The sequence below is a fragment of the Haliotis rubra genome, unplaced genomic scaffold, assembly GCF_003918875.1.
Source record: "Haliotis rubra isolate DU_JTF1 unplaced genomic scaffold, ASM391887v1 Scf365, whole genome shotgun sequence".
Lineage (NCBI taxonomy): Eukaryota > Metazoa > Mollusca > Gastropoda > Lepetellida > Haliotidae > Haliotis > Haliotis rubra.
Genome location: NW_025767041.1, coordinates 515,001 through 542,574, shown reverse-complemented (window position 1 = coordinate 542,574; position 27,574 = coordinate 515,001). Strand labels below are relative to the sequence as shown.

The 27,574-nt window shown below is 42.5% G+C and overlaps 2 protein-coding genes across 4 annotated transcripts in view; both read right to left on the bottom strand.

Annotated features, from left to right (window-relative positions):
* Nucleotides 1-27,574, bottom strand: part of LOC124285667 — a 45,853-nt gene that overhangs the window by 15,062 nt on the left and 3,217 nt on the right. Inside the window, exons 2-11 of one of the 3 annotated variants that reach the window (XM_046721940.1) lie at nucleotides 27,426-27,574; nucleotides 26,878-26,975; nucleotides 25,900-26,029; nucleotides 25,492-25,562; nucleotides 25,281-25,380; nucleotides 24,053-25,138; nucleotides 23,787-23,827; nucleotides 23,534-23,585; nucleotides 23,231-23,377; nucleotides 20,212-20,914 (exon numbers count right to left, since the gene is read on the bottom strand). The exon at nucleotides 27,426-27,574 is cut by the window's right edge and continues 174 nt beyond it. In XM_046721940.1, coding sequence (XP_046577896.1) covers nucleotides 20,241-20,914; nucleotides 23,231-23,377; nucleotides 23,534-23,585; nucleotides 23,787-23,827; nucleotides 24,053-25,138; nucleotides 25,281-25,380; nucleotides 25,492-25,562; nucleotides 25,900-26,029; nucleotides 26,878-26,975; nucleotides 27,426-27,574 — 2,548 coding nt within the window. In that variant the 3' untranslated portion in view covers nucleotides 20,212-20,240. Of the gene's footprint in view, nucleotides 1-20,211; nucleotides 20,915-23,230; nucleotides 23,378-23,520; nucleotides 23,586-23,786; nucleotides 23,828-24,052; nucleotides 25,139-25,280; nucleotides 25,381-25,491; nucleotides 25,563-25,899; nucleotides 26,030-26,877; nucleotides 26,976-27,425 lie in introns of those variants that run through there. The other 2 variants (XR_006900864.1, XM_046721941.1) reach the window with 2 other exon arrangements.
* Nucleotides 4,304-8,993, bottom strand: LOC124285668. Its single transcript, XM_046721942.1, has 4 exons — nucleotides 8,864-8,993; nucleotides 6,100-6,422; nucleotides 5,545-5,642; nucleotides 4,304-4,489 (listed from the first exon to the last, which is right to left on the bottom strand). The coding sequence occupies exons 2-4, from the start codon at nucleotides 6,371-6,373 to the stop codon at nucleotides 4,319-4,321; spliced, it is 543 nt and encodes a 180-aa protein (XP_046577898.1). The 5' UTR covers nucleotides 6,374-6,422; nucleotides 8,864-8,993; the 3' UTR covers nucleotides 4,304-4,318.

The window sequence follows — 27,574 nt, the reverse complement described above, 5'->3', positions numbered from 1 at the left end:
CTAGACTGCTTTGCAGCTCTGGCTGAATAACTTGTTATTCAGACCATATGATACAATCCAAGCGTGAAGTTGGAATATATCTGGCTTTCCGTCGCTTGTTTGGTGTCGCGGATGTATTAACAGATTCGAGCACTCTGTAAGATGTAGTATTGGTTGTCCGATTTCTTGAATAAGAGTTGGAAACCACGTTCTACCAGCTGGTCAGTAGGCGTGACCAAATTCAGATGGAGGCTCTGCTTTTGACTGATTTTGAGTAAACTTGTGAGATTAATGCTGGTGGCGGAAAAGCGTATGCGTTGAGTCCTTCCCACGATATGCTTAGTGCGTCTGTTGCCAATGCTAGTGGGTCTGGAACTGGCGATACGAATGTTGTCAGTTGTTTGTTGAATCGAGTGGTAAATAGGTCTATTAGTGTAGTTCCTATTTCCTTGATAATTTGAGTGAATATCTCTGTATGGAGCATTCATTCTGTCGGCGATGGTATGTGTGGCCGAGAGAGAGCGTCTGCTATCACATTCTTTGCTCCTGGAATGTGATATGCTCTGACATGTATGTTGAGATTGTCGATTAAATCGAACAATTGAAAACAGAGTCGATATGTTCGGGGACCTGGTTGAGCTTAGTTTGTTCACATAAAACGCCACTGTCGAATTGACTGTGTGAATCATCCACTGGGTATACTGTAGTAAGTTGCTCCAGTGCATTAAGGCGTTTATTACTGCTTGCATCTCTAGCAGATTTATGTGTAATTTGTTCTCTTGATTGCTCATAGCCCTGATGCCGTCCTGTTGGCAAGATGGGCTCCCCAACCTTATAGTGACACATCTACGTAGAGAAGTGTTATCGATTCCAGCTCTATTAACGAGACGCCTATTCAAACATTGATCTCTTGGTCCACCATAGTAGATGAGGTTTGACCTGAACCAGTGAATTGAGCGGTAGAGATTCGTCTAGATGCGAATTGATGATGACTTGTAGCGGATGTAATTGTAGTCTGCCTCTGCCTGTCATGTCTTGAGCTGAGCTGAAGTCGCGTAACCCCAACAGACTCTGTCACTGTCGTAGTGGTAGCGAGATAGTAAGGCTTAATGGAAATGACTGTTGGATCTTGATCCATGGTTCTCGGTACAATTATACGATTCTGCGCCGTTACAAATCAAAACCTAGAATTAGCAGATCTTGCGAAGGTTCTAGGTCCAACTTAGTAGGTTTACTAACCATCTAGTTGTGTTAGTAGCTTGATGATGAATTCAACTGTAGTCTGAGGCGCTATGGATTTGGATCCATTTGTATCCCGTCGTCGAGGTAAATTAAGCTGCGAAGTGCTTGGCGATGTAGGTGCACAACCAGGGGTGACTGCCATCGTTGAACTTTTATGTAAAAAAATGCGCCTGACTGCCGTGCCTCGTCCTTACTTGACAGGGGAGGTCTCTAACCTCAAGAAGGCAGCCCAATCATGAAGGTTCAGATTAGCTGGACTGTAAGGAGGCTTGCTCGTTCACTGATATATTGTTGTCACTTGCAACCTATGTGTTGAACTGTGAACTATGATCGACCTCCTCTGCGTAGAAGCGTTGTCCATCTCGGTCCAATCAGAACAAGGCATTTTGATTCTGTAGAGTACCCGCGCTGTGATGTCACCGGTGTAGCAGGAAAAGGAACCTTGTATAATATAGTGCCGTCGTTGATATTAGAACAATCGTCGGTCTTCACGTAACTTCGAAGTTACCCGGTGACCACGTGTTTCGAGGGTTGATGGTAAGCAGCGAAACCTCCGGTAAATAAATACCTCAGCTCTGTAATATTAATGCTGGGTAGGTTATTTTCCAGGCTGTCGTGAAAGTAACTTCAGTCTTGAAGATAATTCCGACTTCCTTATATAAGGTTCAATAAACCTTGCAAGTTGTCAGCTTGTAGACTGTTAAAGCTGAACTTGTTGTACATATTTCTTCTCAGGAAATCATTGACGATTATGAGTTTTACTCGTTGTAACAAGGCTGCTGTTCAATTTCGTTATTGAATTGTCTGCAGATCTGCGTAATGGTCACGCATGTAGATAATCGTATCGTAGTAGGTAGTCGGCTTGAAGATCCTTAATTAGGCTCTTCATCTGTTGATAAATTAATACAGCGACGTTCTGTGTTGTAAATAGCCTGTGCAATTGTCTTCGCGTAGGCTTGTAGACGGCATATGGCTTACAGTTGATAGACAACTCATGCGATGTCTTGAACGGACTGACGAGTGGCTATATATGACGAGTGGCTAGTATATGGAGACCTTGGAGGAGACTTCCTCGGCGAACGCCGGGGACTTCGCGAAGATCTCGAAATAACGCTTCTAGATCTTCTGGGTGAAGTAGACTTGGAGCCACTTAGCCTTGGCGACCTTAGTGTCGAAGTGTCGAGTCAGAGTCCGATCAATATATGGCTTGCTTGCTTGAGCGACCTCTGTGTTCTACAGGGTGTGGGCTCGTGGCGCTCCTTCTCGCGATGTCCCTCTCAACTGGTGAGGCTCTAGCTCCTTCCAGCTGAGGCGACCTGGGACTTCCTTAGCGAAGTGTCTAGAGTCCGATCAATATATGGCGCTTGCTTGAGAGCGACCTCTGTGTTCTACAGGGTGTGGGCTCGTGGCGCTCCGCAACTCTATATATGGCGCTTGCTTCGCGAGCGACCTCTGTGTTCTACAGGGTGTGGGCTCGGCGAAGCTCTCCATAACTCAATATATGGCTTGCCCAGAGCGACCTCCTGTGTTCTACAGGGTGTGGGCTCGGGCTCGTGACGCTCCGCTAACTCAATATGCTCCAGCGCTTCAAGAAGCGAAGCGACCTCTGTGTTCTACAGGGTGTAGGCTCGGCAGCGCTCCTTCTCAGCGATGTCCCTCATAACTAGTGAGGCTCTAGCTCCTTGGCGGGCTGACCTGGGACTTCCTTAGCGAAGTGTTAAGCTACACGGGCTGGGTTGCCCGCCAGCGGCGAGGCGCGTCTGTGGGCTCAAAGGCCCTACAGCGAAACCAAAGCGGGGCTCTAAGGCCCTGTATGACTTAGTATGGGGTGGGCTCTGAGGCCCCGTGGCTCTGAGGCCTCTGTAAGCCCGTAACGGTCTTCCATCAGCCTCATGATTTGGTTGACCAGGTCGTCTGGGATGTCTCTGCGCTGGCGTTGAGGGTGTCCTCTCTGTGATAGTGGCGAGACCCTCAGTTATAATCTCCGGCGTCAGCGTAGGCATCTCTGATTGCATGTTGATCTGCGCTGAAGTGGCGGTAGCCGATACTGGTCACTTCTTATGACATACATCTGGAATGATAATCGAAATGTCATCATCATATAAACATAATTCTGAATATCAGAAGCAAAGTTTTTAGTAGCCTTCGTGGATTTCCCTTTGACGAGGCTGTAGACCTGGGGGTTGAATCGTCACGTTGAGACGGCGTGGAAGCTCTTCTAGTTTTAGACTGTGATGAAGGAGCGTCCTGGGAAGCAGGTAAACTTCTAGGATATAGCGGACTGCGTCCCCACGCTTATCCCGAAGGTAACTCAGGATATATCTGACTCCGATCTATTAGCCATGACTGAAGATTGTTTCCGAGATTTATCTGCCTTCCGTCTCAAAACGGAACATAAATATTTATCAAAGGCAGAAATTGGTAAATTAATACATAATTTACAACGAGAAACAATAGAACATGGAGTAATGCAACTAGGGCATTTTAAATGTGGATCGGTAGCAGAGTAACGTAATTTACAAACAGTGCAGATTTTTATTAACGCAAACTGCTGAGTAAACACGGCGAACCGTGAATCAAGCAGCAGAAACACGAATAATTATCAATGCATGTTGAATAATGATACTAGTTACACCTCTATAGATGAATATAAGAGGTAACAAACTAAATATAAATAAAGGATATAGTGTGCAGGGGAGACACAGGTGCTCTCGTCTTGCTCACTAGGCTGAAGAAGGAGAGAGTGAGGCACATGGGTTCGGGTGGCCCTTCGTTCAGCTTGTGGAAGGGAGGTAACTTCGTGGTGGGTACTAATGAGTGATTTTTATTGAAGGGAACTTCAATTGGGAGATACAAGTGTTCCACTAGGTTCTGAAATGAAGAAGAAGACAAGCAATAAGCATGAGTCAGGATAAGGAAAAGGACATGCTCACTCTATTATTAACACCTGGTGTCACCACTGGTGGTCCCTTCTTATAATTTTCACAATTTATGGCATCTGTTTCAAGACTAGATATTTTATTGCACTGATGTTTGATCTACAACTACATACAGGACACAATACTTTGTGTTTGGCAGTCACAATCTACCATGTAACCTATGGAGATACTGGGTATGAAGTATTGCCTATCAGCTTACAAGTTTCGATTTCCTTTTTCTGTTTGTCCATCTGTGACATGAGTTCCTCTCTTTCTTTCTGGTTTGTTTCCCCCAGTGTATCATAATCCTTCTGTTTGTCTTCCAGCTGTTTCGTTAAATCCTCCATTCCCTAAGAACACACACGTTGCAGGAGGTAACTCGGGTTAAACAACAGTCTTAAACGAATGAACATATCTGTGTCACTCTAAAGACCCGTGAAGAATGGTCTTCAACCCATGCTTGTCGTAGGCGACTATACTGTGTCTCGCTGACTCACATATCGGTTCCCAATTGTCGATGCTCATGCTGTTGATTACTGGATTGTCTGGTCCAGACTCGATTATTTACAGACCGCCGCCATATAGCTGAAATATTGGTGCGGCGTAAACCAGTCACTCTAATGTCGGTAAGGCGATGTCGGTAAGGCGAAGGTGGTGCAGGGGATTGGTGAAGGAAATGGGTGTTTAGGTGACAGACCAAGGATCATGCTTTATCCGAACGTTGGATGAGAACCTGATCCAGCGACACTTGAGTGAGTGAGTTTAGTTTTACGCCGCACTCAGCAATATCCCAGCTTAATTACGGCGGTCTGTAAATAATCGAGTCTGGACCAGACAAGCAAGTGATCAACAGCATGAGCATCGATGTACGCAATTGGGAACCGATGTGTCAACCATGTCAGCGAGCCTGACCACCTGATCCCGTTAGTCGCCTCTTACGACAAGCATGGGTTACTGAAGATCAATATTCTAACCAGGATCTTCACAGGTCCCAGCGACACGTAAACCAAACTTGAAGGAGCTGAAAGATGTTTACCATGTCTGTAAGCAAGGGTATTGTGTTGACGAAGTAAAAGATATCACTACATTTCTGAGATTCTGAGAAAGCGAGTTCAGTTGACTTGGACGGCTCTAAAAGATATTTTACTTTCCTATTTCTTGGAAATACAATTTGAGTTTCTTACTCCTGAGAAATATTGACAAAACATTTCAGTAGTATCTATATACACATACACATTTCACGTTTTAACGTCACAGGCAGACATTGTTTTATAAAAAGTGGTGGATAACACACCGTTTTCCCCCAGCGCATGATGAGTGTAACATATGAAATATGTCAGTTATCAGTATCGCACTTCCTGGTGACCCGATATATTTAACATAATCAAGGTATTGGGCTACTCACAGATTGCAGCTCTGCTATCTGCTCGTCCTTTCCGGCAAGTTCCTTTCTGTGCTCGGATTGCACCTTCAGTTTGTTAACAAAGACGAGGTAGGAGTTGCCTGTAAAGTAGAATTTTATCAACATATAATATTTTTGGTTTTCATATCAGTACGATTCTATCTATAAGTTACATTAGGGCAAAATGTTCCCAAATTTATTTAGCAGCAATATAATATGAATGTTCTAAATAACATACGTCTTGTATTTGTTTAGTATCACTTAATATTGGAGACGTTTTTATTTTGTGAAATGTGATGATGAGAAATACACTTGTGATGAGCACCAGCAGTTCTGTTTGAAACAAGGTACAAACATAATGTGGGAATTGAAGATGGAAAATAAATGTTATAACTGTGTTCCTCCTTTTTCGAGATGTATGTTAGCATACGTATAAGTATTAAGTGAAACCTATGACTTCTGTTTTGACGTTCTTGTGCGTATGTTGTCATGACATGGACAGCCACTACCGACATTCAGAGTTTACGCCTGAAGATGAAATGCAATGCAGTTTTGTACCTCCTTCCAAGGACGTTGCATCAAGTCTTTCTTTAATGAACGGTTGCGTGGAATCAAGCACCCCACACAGTGTCCTGTATCCCTCCACGCCTTTCTTCTTCAATATTTCTAACAGCATCTCACACTTCCCTGGCCCGGCCTGTCTACAGTTGTCATAGTCTTCCTGTGTGAAGACGCCGTCCTGCAACAAGGCGTCCAGCACAGGCTCCACCATAAGGAGCTCCTTCAGGAACTTGTGGTTCCTCTGAATGACGATAACGTGTTTAGCCTCCATCTTCTGATGTTAGGCGGGCAGCTGTGTCTTTGAGATTGAGATCACATTCCTGGAAGGTTAAAGGGAACTAAAACTATTGTCACGGTAAAACGGAAAGTATATAAATCATTAAGCTGAAGTGAAATTCTGTCTTGTAAAAATGACAAATTGTAGGTTTCTCGTCCCTGTACTCTTCGACACCACATAGAAGAATGTACATACAAAACCCTATAAACGTGTTCAATTCACAAATGTTTCCATGAGTTCTCACAGTTACTATAGCAACCAAACAGCTCATCAACATGTTTATGATTGTTACCTAGGAAACATTGAGTTGTCTTCTGAAACTAAATGGCACACAGGCTAATCACACACACACACACACACACACACACACACACACACACACATACACACACACACGATAGCTCAGAGAGAGAAAGAGAGAGAGAGAGAGAGAGAGAGAGAGAGAGAGACAGACAGACAGACAGACAGACAGACATATACACAGAGACACAGACACAGACACATACATATATACTCACACAGACACACAGACACATACACAGACACACACAGAGACACACACACATACATATACACACACAGAGACACATACATATACACACACAGAGACTTAGACACAGACACATACATATACACACACAGAGACACATACACAGACACACACAGAGACACAGACACATACATATACACACAGACACATACATATAGACACAGAGAGACACAGACACATACATATACACACACAGAGACACAAACACATACATATACACACAAAGAGACACAGACAGACACATACATATACACACACAGAGACACAGACAGACACATACATATACACACACAGAGACACAGACAGACACATACATATACACACACAGACCAGACACAGACACATACATATACACACACAGACACAGACACATTCATATACACACACAGAGACACAGACACAGACACAGACATACACACACAGAGACACATACACAGACACACACAGACACAGACATATACACACACAGACACATACATATACAGACACAAACACAGACACAGACACACACACACATACACATGAAGCTCCGAGTTAGGCTTATGTGCTCGGGTCAGGACTAACTAATTATGATTACACAGGTAACAATGTGTCCTATGCCATCTGAACAGACATAAAAATATAACTAATCGTTTAACCGTGACTCAGATACGAGTTGACATGACTGTTTTATCAATGCTGATCGCCTGTGAACATAATGCACACAGGAAATGTTGAATAAAGAAACACAGGGACAAGTGCTTCGAAGGGCTGTTATACATAACGACCACGTTAGACCATCGTTAAAGGTTTTACATACAATACAACACAAAGGTCTTCACAAGATAGGTTTCAACGCTACACCTCCAACACTGCAAGACTGTGCGCGTGAAGCTAGATTCAAACAGCATGCATTGCAGTCAGGAGACACGTGACACCAAGCGGGTGACTTAACCGACCCGACTGTACAATACTCCGGCTATGACGCCCGGATACACAGCACTGTAGCCCGCCCACAGCACAGACATGTAAAAGCCCTATTCATTCGTGGTCACGGCTGAGCGACAGCCATGATAACATCTCGTCTGCATATCAGCACCCACTGTGGCCAGCTTATGTAACATGTTATAACATGATTTGGTTTTCCCACCACTCCACCTCTGCATGTTCAACACCTATCAAGTAGTGTCTCTAAATAATGTCGCTGGACCCTCTCTATGGGTGACCCGGCCTGACGTGTCTCTAAATGATCTAACAGTTCTGTGTCTGTAAATGTTGTCGCTGGACCCTCTCTATGGGTGACACGGCCTGACGTGTCTCTAACTGATCTAACAGTTCTATGTCTGTAAATAATGTCGCTGGACCCTCTCTATGAGTGACCCGCCCTAAAGTGTCTCTAACTGATCTAACAGTTCTATGTCTGTAAATAATGTCGCTGGACCCTCTCTATGGGTGACCCGCCCTGACGTGTCTCTAACTAATCTAAGAGTTCTATGTCTGTAAATAATGTCGCTGGACCCTCTCTATGAGTGACCCGGCCTGACGTGTCTGTAACTAATCTAACAGTTCTATGCTGAAACATGAGTCGGGTTTGACATGACCAGTTACGTTATGTCTAACAAGTGGTCATCTAACTGGTCACACAAACAGATGGCGAGAGTCTATGTATCTTCACACTATAACAGAAAGTGTGTCTATATACATAACTGATAATGAAGGTATCCTGGACCAGGAAGGTATCAACATCAACACTGTTGCTTCCATGTTCCCTTTCAAGACCCCACCCAACCCGACCTACCAACAGCCGTCTGATACCTACACAGACAGTGAACACAGACTAAACATGGTTTGTACTAATGCTTCAAGATCTGTAATGAAAGTCACTCACCAAGAGGCATAGCACATGATGGTTCTAAAGACAATGACAATATAATGAGCAGATATGGTTTACTTACTTGACACACGGACATGAAATCTAAGTCAAATATGGCTGTCGTCTTGCTCAGCTACAAAACGAAACTCGGACTGTGAGTGGCGCCTGCAAGTGTGACGCAACAGTTACCCGTCTTTATTGGATGAATATGACTGGTCGTGACAGTCAGCTTATTGAAACACGGGTGCATTCCGTGACAGCGTGGCCTTGCGCTTTGTAACAACAATTATAGCAGTCTCGTGGTTTGAAGTTTGAATCGTTAGCATACATTAAAACTGATCGGATCTGAATGTGCCTCAACGTATTAATGTTGAATAGTACACAGTCACATTATCATGAGTTTTAATGTCGGCAACAACATAAAGGTGTCCACCCTTTGTTCACAAGCTCACTGAAACATGGCGCGGACACTTGCTGCAACCATGAAGCGTTGCCTTAAAGTTGCTTCATACGGGCATCTCAAGTGTGCAAACATGGGCTGGATGCTGTTCTCCTTCGCCATTTGAGCTCCTGTGATACGCCCTAAGGCATCCCTTCCGTAAGCACTTGCTTGGCGTGATGATTTGCTTACATTATTCAATCCGACTTGAAAGGTCATCTTGTACTGTACCACTAGACTAATGCGTCGTCTCTGAATATATATAATTTTGATAGTAACAAATGTAACATGCGTGGTTTGCTCTGTGCTGTGGAAACTGGCCCGACTTTTAGGCCATCCCGTGGAAACTACTTGGTAAATGTGTGGTTCTACTTTGCGTTGTGTTTTTCCTTTCCAACTGGCATGTTTACCACCAGAGGGTACGCTCCAGGTATAAACCTGTCAATCCGTGAGCAGAATTCTCCTCCACGCTGTTTCCCGGTTACGAGATGCAGCCTTGCGATTCAGGACATAAGACAAAATTCATATCACCATTTTATTTACACCAAAACACAAACTCCAAAGGAAACAAACGATACAAAATATAGTGCTGGGAAATTTTAATCAGAAACCAAATTAAAATTAACAACCACGATCCCCACCTAATCCCGACCTCATATAAATCTCTTAACAGCGGTAGTTGGTTTGTAAAAACCACCCGTCCTTCCCGCTTCCTAACAATTACCCTGTATATATCTATCTATCTAAAACTAAATACCTTTATTCCCCCGAACCACCTATACCTATGTCTACCCTGCTACTAAGTGCTTCGTCGTGAGAGGGGGGGTCAACTGTTTCGTCTCGAACAAGGACTGGTCCGTCACGGAGCAAATTCTACTTTATCACAAAGCAAACTGGGAAGCTGTTTCGTCTCGAAACAAGGGCTCACCTATCCTCGGGTGTTTCCAACTCAGACAATAAAACACCTGTCGTGTGTTCCTTATATACGCAATAGCGGGCCTGTCCCAGTAAGCGAGGAGAACACCCCCACCCTTGGAATGGAACCTTCCAGTGCTTGCAGCCAATCGCTGCGTCCAAACGGCGAGCGAAACCAAACAAACTAGCTACAGCCGTAACCCGCATGTCCCCGCGAACACCTGTAAGAAAATCCATTTAATATACCAGAATTTATAACTTATACCCCCAACTAAGTTACTAACGCTAGCCCACCCCTTTCTAATATCTATAGCACCTATTACACCTATCCCCCGTTACACAAACAAGCCTATTTAAATTGAAAAGGCGCCTCAGGGAGACCAGGGATTCTGAACCTGAGGAAATCTAGACTTGCTTTATTTAGGGCTTTAGCACTGCAGAGAGGGCTTGGCAGTAGGGACAATAATGTGGTTCAGGGACTGTGAGACAGACTACTGTATCACTTCAATCTTGGTGTTCAGCGTGTGCTTGACAAAGAACAAGGCTAACGTTGTTGTTGTAGTAGACTGCTACTACTTAACACAGTTTTGAAATTGCGAGATATGCCCTATTTTACACAGATCACGAACACGGTGCCAATCTGTAGGGTTAATGCCAACATCTCTTCTCCCACACTGGCAGCTGATAGACACATGCATCGACTCTACCAAGTGGTTGATGAAGGCAATGGGCATCTGGCCCCATTTGAATACAAAAAGATATACTCAATATCGGCCTAATTTAGAGGTCGTTGAGATCTCGACCCACATTGTTCTATATGATTTAAATACGGATTGTAGGATGTCTATACTGGCTTCATGTCGACGAGCGTTGTCTTTCTGGAATGAGAAAAGGGAAAGACATATGGACCGGGGACTTCGTTCCGTTCCGTGTAGCCCTGTGCCTTGAGGTCATGACCTCTCTCTGGACCAATATTGGCAGACCACAGGTCCACTTCTTTGTTTCACGTCACTGCTGCCCGTCACCTAGACTGTAGGGGAAATAATGTGGTTCAGGGACTGTGAGACAGACTACCCCACACCCTGATGCTTAGGTACCCCCATGGGTTTCCTTCAAACACACATACCTCTCTAAATCGTTCACCATTCGCCGTCGGTATAAAATCATTCCGCTGTGTTACTCATCCAAGTTGTTCCTGACGATGTCAGTCTGTTGGCATGGAGGCGGACTAGAGATGTCCCTGACGATGTCAGTCTGTTGGCATGGAGGCGGACTAAAGATTTTCCTGACGATGTCAGTCTGTTGGCATGGAGGCGGACTAAAGATGTTCCTGACGACGTCAGTCTGTTGGCATGGAGGCGGATCAAAGGTGTTGCTGGCGAACAAGGCGACACTGTATCGGCTCTGGTAGGTGTGTGTGTGTTGGGGGTGGGGAGGCGGGGTGGCGGTGGCGGTTGGTGGTGGGGGGTGGGGGGTGGGGGGTGTGTTTGCTGTTTGTTGGCCGCGCTGTTTCAGTGGCGTCTTCGTTTGCACAGAAAATGTTTCTTTTGCGATTCAGAATCTATTCAAAACAAATTTTGGGAACAGATTATTATTGATATACTGTAGTCGAAAGGAAGAAAAAATAACGATTTCACTGGGGTAATTTTGATATTTGTAGCATGTGAACAGCTGATATTTCCTGAGAAAATGACTTTTGTCCATAAGTGTGAACATCACAGTTTCATAGTCTCTAGGGTTCAGATGGCATGGCTCTCGTGAAGACATTCGTGTCCAACTTGCGTTTTCCCGGTACAAGCCGAATAGAAACCCGTACCTCTGTGGAAGGATTTCATATTGGCGTATGAAGGTAAGAACACCTTAAAACAAGAACGATAAAATTAGATTCCTGTTGATTCCAGTGGTAGGTCATATCACCGAAGTACTCTGTAATGTATGGCTGTTTGTTTTTTTCAAAACATACTTCTTTTGAACTTATTTCATATCCCGGTGTCGGGGGTTTTCGGTGATGTAAGACAAAAACATAATTTGTATCTTAAATATCATTTATTTTACTAACCTTGAGTGATCTATTCGTCTATTCCATACAAAATTATCTAGTGTTTCCACCAAAAATAGCGTGAATGACATCGTATCGGCGAAACTGTTGCCGCTCTCAACATCCGGGGATTCTGTATGGGTTTTTGACGGTGGTGTTCGGAGCACATAACCACTGGTATGGAATGCGCACAGTTCTACACAACGATACACATTATCAGCTTCTCATGGAAATAATTTCATAGCTTATAAAATGTGGTAAAACAATGTTTGAACGAACTTCCAACAATAACACGAAATGACAGTCACAACTTGGGGAAGTTAATAGCATTTTCAATTAAATTTCAAATTGTTCATTTGGAAAATGCCATTTTTCACTCACGAATTTAGTCGTGTATGCGAGTGCAGTGGGGGTAATAAAAAGATGCATGTGTCCTGACAACACGGTCTTCAGTACTGGGCCCTGTTCCTCCAAGCGATTGTAGCGCTACGACAGTCGTAAGTCTATGTTAAAGTATGGGAGTTACGATCACCTCTGAGGAACGGGCCCCTGAACTGTAAATGTACCCAGTGACCACAAGATGATCACTCCGCCCATTTGACCAACATTACTCCGTGATAGTCTTTTAATTGAGCAGGAGAAAATCGTCCACAGATGCAGCACTTTTCGTCATTCTTTTCATCACTTAAGTCAGTGTTACTATCAGGGATATCTGCAGCAACAACAACAACGACATCTTTTTGTACACGCTGTCTTTTCCGTTTCCCTTTAGCCAAGATAACGCCGCTCCTCCCTTTACAAGTAAAACAATAAGCTTGTGTTACTGTTTCAACCTAAAATTATTTCGGGGAATTTCGGGGTCATTCAGAATTATTGGTCAAGACAATTATAATATTGTTGCAGAAAACTATTCAATTGAAATTACAAACAATATGACAAGTAACACGACAGAGATAAAACTACAGATGCTTAGAACCAGGGAGACTCTGTTGTAGAGTATCCCTGTTAGAACATATTGTAAACGTTATACACGTTGAGCATATATTGACTATGAGCATCCACGACTCCTGTAACTAAAGCGAACGTTATACTTTAACTGAAATAGTTTAGGCGTCTGATACACTAATGGTGGCCTATGAAAGTAATGGTTTGTTATCTGTGATTCTGGATTACTCATACAATTCACATATAGCGACCGGACGGTAAATGCTAACAGCATTTTAGATTAAAGTAAGATTATTTCATTGTTCAAGTAGAGTAGTACTGTTAGAAGGACTTTAACCAAAGTTAACCATATGACTTAGTAATAAGTACAAGTGACTTACCTTCAAATACATGTACAAACAGATAGGATCTCAGGCAAAGCAGGAATGATTCTAGTGTACAACCATCCTGTTTATACACCCGAGACCTCCTGTCCGAATAAGTCCGTACTCGCAAGTTCAATTAGCAATTTTGATAAAATAATATATCACATGCTGGTTGCATTAGGCAAGTTTTGGATGTCAAATGCTAACGCTGAATGCCGAAGTAATGAAAGTTAAATAACCAAAGCTTATGAATGCCGTTTGAATTTCACAGTTAGTGCTGGTTCCTTTGATAGAATATACTTGACTTGGTCAGCTGTAACTACGCCATCAGGCTCTCTATATCCCTGTATTTCGATTAGGACGCAAAATGACTTAACATTTAATTGCTTGTAGCGTTGCTTGACCATGGCCAGTTGTGGCAGCTTGCATCCCAAGGCGATAAGTGGTATTATGCAAGTTGCCAGTGCGCAAGTATAGTTAGTTTGAGTCGCATAAAGTTAAATAGGCACTGTAGAGTATTTTCGAATGCTAGCAAAAACTAGAAGAAAAATAGACTAATTTTGACACTGTTATAACTTCTACAAGGATAAGTCTCCGTGGACGACTTCTTCTTTCCACTTTTCTTTTCCTGGTGCCCGCGTATACGTGATATGACATCATCGTCGGTGATCGCCTTGCTTCCTACAACTTTGCTCAAAGTGTTTCTGGTCTTGGCTAGATACACGTGTTTTAGCAGCTCCCCTCCACGAATTTCAAGAAAGGTAACAGTTGTCTTGTGTGGAGGCTTTGGAAAAGACAAAGCTGGAGCGATGGACGTGTCTGGAACAACCTCACTGTCTAGGGGATTTATCCCTGTCTTCCTGATAAAGATATGATGTTTGAGATAGTCATAGTAGAAGTGTGAACCTTGCAAGCCAACTTGGAAACATCGTACTGGGTGATAACCTTCCCACCAGTTTGACGCAGGTGTGAATGAAATGCTGAAATCCATCCGGATTCGAAGGGTCCGTAACACCCAACATCTAGCGGCTGTAAAAATATGACGGGTATGAGTGGGGGGTGGGTATGTGTGTGCGTGTGGGGGTGGGGTTGGGGGTGGAAAAGAGTACAAGTAGGATGATGTGGTTCTCTCTAGCCTATTCAATAAGACTCAGACGACTAACGGGATCGGGTGGTCAGGCTTGCTGGCTGGGTTGACACATGTCATCGTATCCCAGTTGCGCAGAGCGATGCTCATGCTGTTGATCCCAGGACTGCTAGGTCCAGACTCGATTATTTACAGACTGCCGTCGTATTGCTGAGTGCGGGATAAAACTAAATTTACTCACTCATCCAACATGTGCTTTCCTGGGAAAACAAAACAAAGGCGGAATCGTGTTTACAGATGCACTCACAGCTACAGGCATAGCTACAGTGAGATTTACCAGTTGTTGCTGCTTGCGGCATGCAGTGTTTTCCAGCAACTCTTCTTGTTGGAACGACATCTGTAGACAGACATTTTTCATCAATGTTCCACAGTGACTGGTTGATCCCTAAGATTGTGTTTCTCAATGATCTTAGCTCTCTGAAATAGTTGTTAATGGCTTCTCTTGGATGGTTTTTGTAACTTCAGGTCAGGATTTCTGTCGATAAAGCTGTATAGTCAAAACAAACTTAAGGGGTGTCCCTTTTCTAGTCCCAGATTCACAGCGTAACCTGAAGTAAGGTTCATGCCTCAATTCTCGTGAACCCGTAATCAGTTTCCCCCATAGTGTGTCTAGTTGAGAGGGCTTCCTGTTCTTGAGAAAACATTGGTTGAGGTCCCAATTTTACAGTGTCAATGCTTATACTACTGTTGTGATAGGTACATTAAAATGTCGAGCAGTGCTTTGTACTGAAACGTTATCCTTAACAACCATGTTGAATGTATTGTCAATATCTAAGTGGAAATATTTCCTGTATCAACCATCTCTAAAACTGCAAGAAGTGTGAAAAATACAATGATATCTGGTGTCTAACGGCGCGTGCCCAAAATGTATCAGTCTAATATTTTACGTTTTAGATTGCTGGTGTTAATTTGGGCCTGATAGGCGAACCATACATTTAGCTCTGCACAGCGAGAGTTGTGATCACGTGACTTCAGCAGATGACTGATCTTACTGAAATGCAACATATTATATACTGAGTCAAAAAAGAAACTTCACAAAATGTAATTTGAAAAATAATGAATAATTTTTCTCTGATGATACATCTATGTATCCGAAATGGGATCCCTATCTTTCGACTCTAGAAAAACGTTATCAAAACCCACTCAAACCCTTCCATTCGTCGTGCAAATGACGTTAGTGCCAAATCAGGTTTTGCACGTGCAGTCGATCACGTGATGTTCGCAGCGAAGTTTTCTTCATATGCACGTGTTTGCATTGGCCTCAAGAATTGAAAAAAACACTTTTAAACCACAGTTCTAACGGTACTTGAAATGTCACGATTGTCAAATGTGCAACGTGAACGTGCCACTGGCATGTTGCAAGCGGGAAGATCAGTTATTGACGTCGCAAGAGCAATGGGATGCAGCCGTCGTACTGTGTATGACTTGCGAGGTCGTCTACAACAAACTGGCACCACTTCTGATCGCCCAAGGTCGGGTCGTCCACGTGTGACGTCACGAGCAGAAGACTGTCAAATCGTCCTACGTCACCTACGTGACAGATTTCTGCCGGCTACATTAACCAGGGCTGAGATGTTTAGAGGTCGACTGTCCTCACAGACCATACGAAATCGGATGCGGGTTGCCAATCTCCATTCTCGACGTCCATATCGTGGGCCAATATTGACGCCGTTTGATCAAAGTCAACGTCTGCTGTGGGCCCAACGTCACCTCCGATGGACCCAGAGAGACTGGAATCGAGTCGTCTTCAGCATGCAATATAAGATATCAATGTGAACAATGTACACATAACTTTACCTCATTAAAACTGGATTAAACAAAATAGTTATTGAATATGTGATATCTTAGTATTATGGCACACATGTTTTCCTTTTAAAAAAATAAATAAAAAATAATGAAAGAAAAGAAATCAAAAAAGAAGAAGAAAAAAACCAACAAAAACCAAAAAGCCAAAAAAAACCCCAACCTGCCAAATATATATTTTTCAACCTTGCCGCGGTTAGTAGGCCTTTACTAACGGAGAACATTGCAAGGTAATAAGTTCTATTATAGCAGTATGGGTTTAGGGAACGTTACGGGTGAGCCACAATACCATTCTTCAACACGGAAACACAAATGCATACACACAGGTACTAATACACAAACCCACTAACATACCCGAGTGGGTACGGGATAGAATGGATCCACGGCAAACCCCACTTATCGTACCTGTCACAATAGGCGGATAATGCCGTTACAGGGTAGGATGACACTTGCAGGATCGTAAAAGGCGATCCAAGGGGGACCAACTTTTCACATAAGTCCACTTGCCCACATTTTCGACTTTCCTTGCATTCTGCTGACTTGTTCTCATTATTCCAATCGTTTTTATACCAAATGACTCTATATCGGCGCTTTATGGCCTTTTTGTGTCGAAGCGCCGTTAAACCCAGTTCAATCAATCACTCAAACTCAGCTAGGATATGTTTGGATTAATATTATGTACCGCCATGGTGCCGTTATCTAGCGGTGACTAGCTCTAGCACTATGGGTTTCGAGGGATTTGGACAAGTTCTATTTTCGGTATCCATCACATTTCGTATCGCCATGGTCTTTTGTAACTATGATCAATTTCATCTTTGTTCAAACTCAATAAGTATGTGTTTCGAACTATAGCCTGTGCCATCATGGTGCACCTTTTAACCACGACGGTTGACTAGCTCATTGAAAGATTTCTATGATGTTGTTGTGCTTTGGCAGTTTAAGTATTTGAAGCTGCCGTACCAACAACATGTTGTGATCCGTTTTAATTGTATACTATAAACTCAACCGACTTTTCATTTTATGACAATGCTGCCATTGTGTATACCGGTTTCCTCAGTAGCTCAGGATCACGCGGATGGATTGACGTCGTTATGCAATTCGAATCTAAACATTTTGAACATGTGACGACTGCACCAGCTTGGTTTGCTCTTGGCATTGGTCCTGCTGTTCAAGCAAGCGGAAAAGATTTCACAACTCAAGAATATGTAAATCTATGTGTTGGCAGTCTGTCTTTGGGCGCCCAAGTAGTAAGGTCTTTCGAACAGTACAGATTCACAATTAAATTAACATTTTAACTCAGGTGTTGGGCATTTGTTTCTCGTTTCGTAACTACACTATTCGATCAGAAAGCTACTTGTGTTACATACTGATCATTGCACTCATAACTACATTGTGGATCAATTGTGTTTGCTTCCACAGAAAACGTAATGTACATATTCTGCACACTGTCATTATTCAGGGACTCGGTATTCCAATAAACGATCAGAAGAGTTTCATGTAGTTTAGAATTAAGAACACACATTGTCTTGACCGGTATGTAATACCAACGCGTTTTGTAATAAACTATCACAAAACTCAGAAATGTTAACAGATCATATCATGGAACGGGCTTAAGCTGAAGTTTACACTTAGTCAAGTGTGTAGGACATGTATTATCTTTACCTGAAAGAATATCTTCAACTTTGCTTTTCAGTCATTTTCCAGGCTTACGGGTGACGTTAGACACTTTGTGAGTTTTATTACATAATGCGTTAAGATGTGCAAAATCTTATTACATTTCGCTACTCAACCCGGTATGTAATACCAACGCGTTTTGTAATAAACCATCAGAAAACTCAGAAATATTAACAGTTCATATCATGGAACGGGTTTAAGCTGAAGTTTACACTTAATTAAGGGTGTAGCAAACATATTGTCCTCACTGGAAGGAATATCTTCAACTTATATTTTTAGTCATTTTCCAGCCTTAGGCAAAAATACCAACGCGCTTTGTAATAAAATCGCCTAAGTTCGAACTGTTTTTGGATTTTATTACATAGTGCGTTGTTATTATATTGGGTTGCTACACAGGTAAGTAGTGAAAGAAATGGCCCTTTATATAGTTCTTAAGTACAATCTGGCTATCGTATGTGCGTTATATGTTACGCACACACGCACGTGAGTTCGCGCCCACACACACATACATATGAAAATACATACACACACTGACACACACACTGACACACAGACACACACATTTATTTTCAGTAGGCGTATGGCAAGCTAATACACACACATGTCCACACACGCATAAGTGCACACAGACATACTGATGTAGTGCATGGTGTTCGGATCAAATATTACATTGACAAACTGGTCCAAACGTACGAGGATGGAAAAACAATTACCTTAATAGTAGATAAATTTGTCTAACCCTCTTTAAGCACTGTTTCACTTAGAGGGTTCATCCACCACCTTCTACTAGCATGAGTGAGTGAGGCCATCGTCTGTATTAAAAACTATAAAGTGCTGAAGTAGGCACACGTGTTTGTTTCGTGTGATTCAAGGTATTCTGAGTCTCCAAACCCCGCCCCCAACAAACATACACGCGCGCACGCACGCACGCACGCACGCACGCACACACACACACACACACACACACACACACACACACACACACACGGGTACCCGGCAGGATTAGATGGTAATACTGAATGAAAGCCTTCCAGCACTTTACAAACTGGCATATATGAATATGACAATCCTTCCCCCTCCCCATCCCTCCGCTCCCGTTTAGAACAAACGATTGAGGGAGTGATCTATGTATATTCCATCGTCTTGTGTCTAGAAAATTGTTTTGAAACCTTATCCTCAACGATTGAAAGTTATATTTCTAACATACACCGATTTTAATGAAAGTACAGATTGGCGATACCAGCTAGCATCCTTTAAAAACATCAATCGACATATGATCATATACCATAATGATTTGATGTCTTCATACGTTAGTTACGTTGAGACTTAACTGAATACAGAAAGACACCAGTAGAATAACGCTTATCATGGTGAGATCAGCTTCCACCTTTAGTGATGTAAGGGACACTATAGCTGCTGTTAGACAGGTCAGACCAACCAGCCAACCAAACAACCAAAAAACCCACCCTCCCACCCACCCATCCAACCAACCAACCAACCAACCAACCAACCAACCAACCAACCAACCAACAAACCAACCAACCAACCAACCAACCAACCAACCAACCAACCCAACCCAACCAACCAACCAAACAACCAACCACCAACCCACCCACCCACCAACCAACCAACCAACCCAACCAACCCAACCAACCAACCAACCACATCTCTTCACTGACATCAAATGTGACGAATGTGGATTCACAACTACAATAATTTCATCACAACTGTTCATGTTGGGGATTTAAAACATTTACTTTACAGAGTAGAAACTAAACATGGCAATAAATTCATGATTTGAAACAACTTTTGATGAATTTGTGGCTTCAGTTATTTGTTGTGACATTTCCAACACGTGTATGAAATATGTGACAAACTTGTCAACTACTGCAGAATAATAATCATAACAATAGTCATGTGTGGATGTAAAATGTTTGTAACATCCCCCTAGGCCTGAATCCAGTCAAGTAGAAAAACATCACATTCAGCTGACCTCGTTACATTCTTGTACACAACAAACAGCACATAGACAGACAACTTATACGTCCGCCTCAATCACTACAATTACATTTGACAGTTTAAATAAATAAGTCACACTTACAAGTTTACACAATGTCATGTTTATTTTATTGTCTAATTCAAGGCGTCATAAATAAGTGACTTCTTGGTGTCAGTCATGGTGATATCTGCCCCACTTATCACCTTCATGTTGACTGTGTGGCCACCTGACCGCCCAACACCAAACATGGGAAGAAGAGACTCGCTCCACTCACCATCCACCTTGGCTAAAACAACTTCTCTGTCGAGGTCTATGAAGGCGAGTCTCCCCCTCCCCACATCCAGCACAACGCCATAGTGGAGGGTGGCCTGTGTGCCGGGTGTGTCAGACATTGTGTTACTGTAACACTCCCCCTCCTGCCACACACTGGTACAGAGACTCCCCCAGTGTGTGTCACAGCTCCATACACTAACACACCAGGAGCGGCGCTGGTGACAAACATACCCCTTTCTGTCTACCTGGCTCTTCTCTATCACACCCATCTCCAGGACAAGCCCCCACCACCCTCTACCCACCACACCCACCCTAGAGTGGGTCTCCCAGTATCGTGGTGTGTGTGGGATAGGGGTGACAGTAGAGGGGGATGGAAGAAGGGGGATGGGGGTGGAGGCACAAGTACCCCAATATTTCCGTAACCTGCCGCTGTGTTTGTGTTGTGTGGCGGGTGGCGAGTTCATCAGCTCACCGTCTGTAGTTACGTGGCACCTGTCTGTGTTGGCTCGATCAGCGGACAGATGTAGTTTAGGACCTGGAAATAAACATTTTGTTTACAGTTTAACAAATTTCCCGACTTCAGACAACAAATTAGACATTTTATTGTCAACCTCAATGTTTACAAACCAGCGCACTGAATATCGCCTGCCATTTTCGTCTGTGTGAGAATTGTGTCATAATTGTGCTTTAAATAGAAGTTATATCTCTGCAAAAATATTTCTATGGGTATTCTAAATGTTTTCCATACATTTTTATATGCCTTGATAAACAAATAAACAGTATTTTAAACACTATTTACAAAGTTGCAGTTGAGCGAGTTTGAGTGTCGGCAATCAGAAATAGATGACAACTACCTAAATATAGAACTGTTTCCATATCATGTCGAGACAAAACTATCGTCATAGGAATTCTAAACTCTTCTTATATGATTTACTAAACAATAAGACCGACAAGGTAGTTGTTTGACGATATTTTTTCATCTGAGTGTTCAAGAGACACAGTATCAACAGGTAACTTCTACGTCCGCTTCAATCACTGACCACAGTTTGAGCACACTCGCTGGGCGGGACACAGGTTGTCGCGTCATATGTATCTACGTGACATGTCTAGTCCCTAGACTTGAACAAGTCTCTACGGTAATAATCGGTGGGTTGAATGAAAATTTCTAAAACAAATATAAATTACAGACTGGCTTCCACATATCTAAACTTGCCTTGTGAAAGACTAGAATTACTAGACATCCACGGGCCTCGCAGTCTAAAAGCAAAGCTATCCAGCACACTAAAAGACAGTTTCCTGTAATTACTCAAAACGCTTCAAGTCCTCGTCAGTTTTTTTAGGGTGAGATATCATTGTAACCCATATTTCAGACATTAGGCATACTATTTTTCATCTGTACTGATTGCAGACAATGTAATCCTCAAACAATAACAAAGGGTTAAGCCATGTGCGTTTATTCAAGGGGTGATCTTAATCGGAAACTATTTTAAACGTATCAATGTAAGAGCCGAGCTAACATTTAGAAATGTTCTAGAGATGCAACACTACCCCCAGAATACACCAAAGCAGAACTATGTTCAGGTTATGTTGTAATTAGGAAAGAGAACATGTACCTAACTTACTTCCATATATGTGTAAATGAAGTTGTGCCCTATTGGTGATGTTTTACAGGTACATACAGTACATCAGACCCCCGGGTTCAGTCATCAGCATGTACGTGTTCTCCTGAGGCCCGAGTACATAGGTCCATTTTAAAGTGACAATGATCAAAACACCACCTCACATGGGGTGCGCAAAGTAACCGACAACCAGTTGCGGTCAAAGGGAGAAAACTCTGTAAGTATAGGTTACCGGCTGGGACTCGATGTAATGGTTCATGGGCTTTTGACAGATGGTGGGTACCCGGATTCATCGTAAACGACCAGACACAAGGGTCGTACGCTCTAACCTTTTTCTAAACAAGGATCATAGATTTAGAAACCAAGGCCCCTCCTCTGCCCCACTCTGCGTTCCTAGTGTTCTTTTAAATGCTGCTTGAACATATCTGAAAATTCCTCAACACGCTTGATGTTGGGAGACACCCAGTTTGGTTTAAATATTTTAGTAGTTGAGTCAGTTATTAGTATAGGTTTTCTGCATGCTAACATGTTTATTATTCGTATGTTATTATTTTCAAACGGGTTCTGTTATGCTTGAATTTGTCATGATTTTGATCCAAGTTATATTTATGAGTATGTTTTTCTCAAAGAATCCAAGACACAGACCAGACTGTCTGGACTATGTCTCTTTTTATTGTAGCTTAAAATCTTTGTGTTATGCAAAACAATATATGATAAAATTATGTAATGTTACAGATCTTGCACATAATATCAATTTCGGATTCACTCACATGTAAATTCAATTCGATAATGACATTGATAGAGACAAGCGTTCAAGCTCAAAGTGTATTTTGAACCTTGCAGAAGACAAGTCTCACCTGGTATTAGTTTGTCCATATTAAAAGAGCTTGGAGAAGTACTTATCTCCCCTTACTTCTGCACATGGCCGGTGAGATTACTTAAAACTCAGTATTGCCATTTGTAAAATGCTTGCATTAAGCAAATTGCTTCAATTTGGTAAAGAGATTTGCTCATTTGAATAGTAAATATGTATTACACATTCTGTCGTCAGTGTGCGCAGAAGACATGTGCGACGTTGATCTTGCCTTGAGGCCATCTCGCAGAAATAAATTTGTCTCTTGTCTTCGTTAAATCATCAATATACTTAGCGTAGTACTGAATACCGATCATATATACCCATTATGCAATCGAGTAGCCTCAGTTCATTCATATCGTATCTACCGTGTACGTACATATGACGCTGATAACGTTGCTGTCTCCAACGAAGTATACTGTGATGGAACTCGCTGCAAGAACATTTGCCACCGCTTCATACACGCCTTGTGTGGTGAGGATGCTGGTGAAGGGTTCCGGCGATCCCTCGGCACTGGAGGCAGGCCCTACGGTTAAAGATATGAAAAATAAATACCCTGATATATATTGTAAACATATTGAAACATTTTCTCTGAATTACAATAAGGAATTACATCGTTTGGCATACTAAAGTATATACAGTCGTGTAGGGTAGGAGTGCTGTTGTTACCCATGTGTTGTACCTGTGACGTGATGTAGTATCTGTTCCAGATGATGCCACCTGCCTTCGTGCACCTGCAGAAATAACATCACTGTATCACTTACAAGGTTCAGGTTTCAGGTTTTCCACACACAAGCAGCAGGTGTTTACAGTACCTGCTCACACTAGTTTTACTGCATTTATGAAATAAATCGTACCATATTCAAATGAATAAACTACAATATTTCCCAGAAAAAATAACACTTGATACGTTGTCCAAAGAAAGTGGAGATTACCTTGTTGTTCACTGTGAGCAGGTTATTTTGTGAATGGAGACCTGTAAAGTATGAGAAACCGATTAGTGTATGAATTGCGGTATTAGTAACACATAACGAATTACGACATGTCACGTTTAAATAATTATGATACATGAATGATGAAAGAATTAATATCAGAAATCTACTGTATCTCGTTGAAAAGAAGTTTGATAATTTAAAGAAAACTGTCAAAAGGGTTTCTCTTTATCAGCACCCCAGCAGACAAATTTAAAGGACAACCTTACCTTGTAAAGTAGGCTGTGAATCTGGAATATGATCCAACTGAAGACTGGAGGCAAGACCACCAAATGTGTCGATGAGTTCCTCTAGAGCTGTCTGCCCCTGAAAGGAAAGGAGGATACTCGTATCCCTCTTGTCATCTTCTGGAAGTTCCCTCTTGAGATTTTCGTCACACTTCTCCTGTATTGTAGCAGTGAGAGTAATAAGCTCCTCTCGTCTTGTGGATTCAAGCGTTCTCTGGGTGTAGTCTATCGTTGATATGATGGAAGACTGAACATCGTGTAAACTATCCAGGTTCTCCTGAACGACCTTATTTGTATTGTCCAGAGCCATCTGGATCTCCTCTCTGAGTTTCTTCTGTCGATGAAGGAACTTCACAGCAACACGTTTGGAAACGGCAATAACCTCTTCTTCCAGCTTTCTCTGTTTATTGTCAAGTTCCTCTTTGTGACTGTTCACAGTTCCAATTGTGTCTTTGACATCTTTCAGTTTCAGTCGTTGCTTCTGCAGTTGTTCCTCCAGCTGAAGCTTTGCCTTCTCGTGGGAACGACTTAAATCTTCATTCTTGTGATGTTCATGGTCCCCAAGGCGACACACAATACAGATGGCCTTCTTACATGTGTGATCATACAGTTGTAGTTCATTGCTGGGGTGATCCTTGCAGTAAGGTTCTTTCAGCCACTGCTTCATGGGGATAGCATCTGCCTGGCCGACCTCATCCATGCTGTGACCTCGATTCCGCTTAACGTTATTGTGTAGTTTACGGCACTGAGAACACAAATAACCATCACAGTCATGACAGTGCCACGCAGCCTGTACATCATGATCTTCTTCAAGATAGTCACACTTCTTCTCCCCATCGCTTCTGGCAGCATAGGCAGTCTTATTGCGTCCGACGTGGTCTGCTACTGTATCCTCAAGTCTGAACTCAAGACCGCAGGGGCACTTGATGGAGGTCTGGTTGGTTTGGACAGCATGGTGGTCAATGCATGGCTTACAGACAGAATGAAGACATGACAGTAGATACAGCTGCTTGTCATCACAGTCCGGAACTGTTGACAACTTGCACATGCTGGAACCCTCAGCAGGATCTGTAAGTGTGGAAGAGAAGCAAGAGTACAATTAAATGCATTTATACATTCATAAATCAGGTCACATTCGCCTTTCTATATACATTTTCTGCCTGTTGTTTTCACTGTATAAAATTATAGCTTTAGTTTTTGGTCAATGCACCTGGTTGTTGGTCGGCCTCAGTCATGACCTCCCTGTCCGAAGACTGTGATGTAGGTAATCCTGATAACAACTCATACGCTTCCTGTTCTGCTTGTAGTCTCTGAAATGACAAATATCGTTCATTCAGGTTTGTGTATTTCCATTTATAAGCATGCTTATCAATAGTTGTTCTGATTTGAAATCCAATAGGAGGAACTGATATGGCTCTCACCAGCTTCAATTCATCACGTTGTTTTTGGCACTGCTCTACCTCCTGGTTCGACTCTGATAGTTTCGTCGTCACTGGAATGAACAAATAACAATTGTTGTGTGGTTTGTTGGTTGGGCGCCGCCCGACAGTACGAGTACAAAATACCTATTTTGGGTAAAGTTGTGTGAAGGGCGGGTGCTACCAGTAGGACAGAACATGCTCACTCTATTGTTAACACCCGGTGTCACCACTGGTGGTCCCTTCTTATAATTTTCACAATTTATGGCATCTGTTTCAAGACTAGATATTTTATTGCACTGATGTTTGATCTACAACTACATACAGGACACAATACTTTGTGTTTGGCAGTCACAATCTACCATGTAACCTATGGAGATACTGGGTATGAAGTATTGCCTATCAGCTTACAAGTTTCGATTTCCTCTTTCTGTTTATCCATCTGTGACATGAGTTCCTCTCTGTGTTTCTTGTTTGTTTCCTCCAGTGTATCATAATCCTTCTGTTTGTCTTCCAGCTGTTTCGTTAAATCCTCCATTCCCTAAGAACACACACGTTACAGAGAGGTAACTCGGGTTAAACAACAGTCTTAAAACGAATGAACATATTACTGTGTCACTCTAATGTCGGTAAGGCGAAGGTGGTGCAGGGATTGGTGAAGGAAATGGGTGTTTAGGTGACAGACCAAGGATCCTGCTTTATCCGAACGTTGGATGAGAACCTGATCCAGCAACACGTGAGTGAGTGAGTTTAGTTTTACGCCGCACTCAGCAATGTTCCAGCTTAATGGCGGCGGTCTGTAAATAATCGAGTCTGGACCAGACAAGCCAGTGATCAACAGCATGAGCATCGATGTACGCTATTGGGAACCGATGTGTCAACCATGTCAGCGAGCCTGACCACCTTATCCTGTTAGTCTTCTCGTACGACAAGCATGGGTTACTGAAGATCAATATTCTAACCAGGATCTTCACAGTTCCAAGCGACACGTAAACCAAGCTTGAAGGCGCTGAAAGATGTTTACCATGTCTGCAAGCAAGGGTATTGTGTTGACGAAGTAAAATATATCACTACATTGCTGAGATTCTGAGAAACTTTGACTTGGACAACTCGAACAGATCTTTTACTTTCCTATTTCTTGGAAATACAATTTGAGTTTCTTACTCCTGAGAAATATTGACAAAACATTTCTTACAGTAGTATCTATATACACATACACATTTCACGTTTTAACGTCACAGGCAGACATTGTTTTATAAAAAGTGGTGGATAACACAACGTTTTCCTCCAGCGCATGATGAGTGTAACTTATGAAATGTGTCAGTTATCAGTAGCGCACTTCCTGGTGACTCGATATATTTAACATAATCAAGGTATTGGGCTACTCACGGATTGCAGCTCTGCTATCTGCTCGTCCTTTCCGGCAAGTTCCTTTCTGTGCTCGGATTGCACCTTCAGTTTGTTAACAAAGACGAGGTCGGAGTTGCCTGTAAAGTAGAATTTTATCAACATATAATATTTTTGGTCAGTACGATTCTATCTATAAGTTACATTACGGCAAAATGTTCTCAAATTTATTTAGCAGCAATATAATATGAATGTTCTAAATAACATACGTCTTGTATTTGTTTAGTATCACTTAGTATTGGAGACGTGTTTTTTTTTGTGAAATGTGATGATGAGAAATACACTTGTGATGAGCACCAGCAGTTCTGTTTGAAACAAGGTACAAACATAATGTGGGAATTGAAAATGGAAAATAGATGTTATAACTGTGTTCCTCCTTTTTCGAGATGTATGTTAGCATACGTATAAGTTTTAAGTGAAACCTATGACTTCTGTTTTGACGTTCTTGTGCGTATGTTGACATGACATGGACAGCCACTACCGACATTCAGAGTTCAAGACTGAAGATGAAATGCAATGCAGTTCAGTACCTCCTTCCAAGGATGTTGCATCAAGTCTTTCTTTAATGAACGGTTGCGTGGAATCAAGGACCCCACACAGTGTCCTGTATCCCTCCACGCCTTTCTTCTTCAATATTTCTAACAGCATCTCACACTTCCCTGGCCCGGCCTGTCTACAG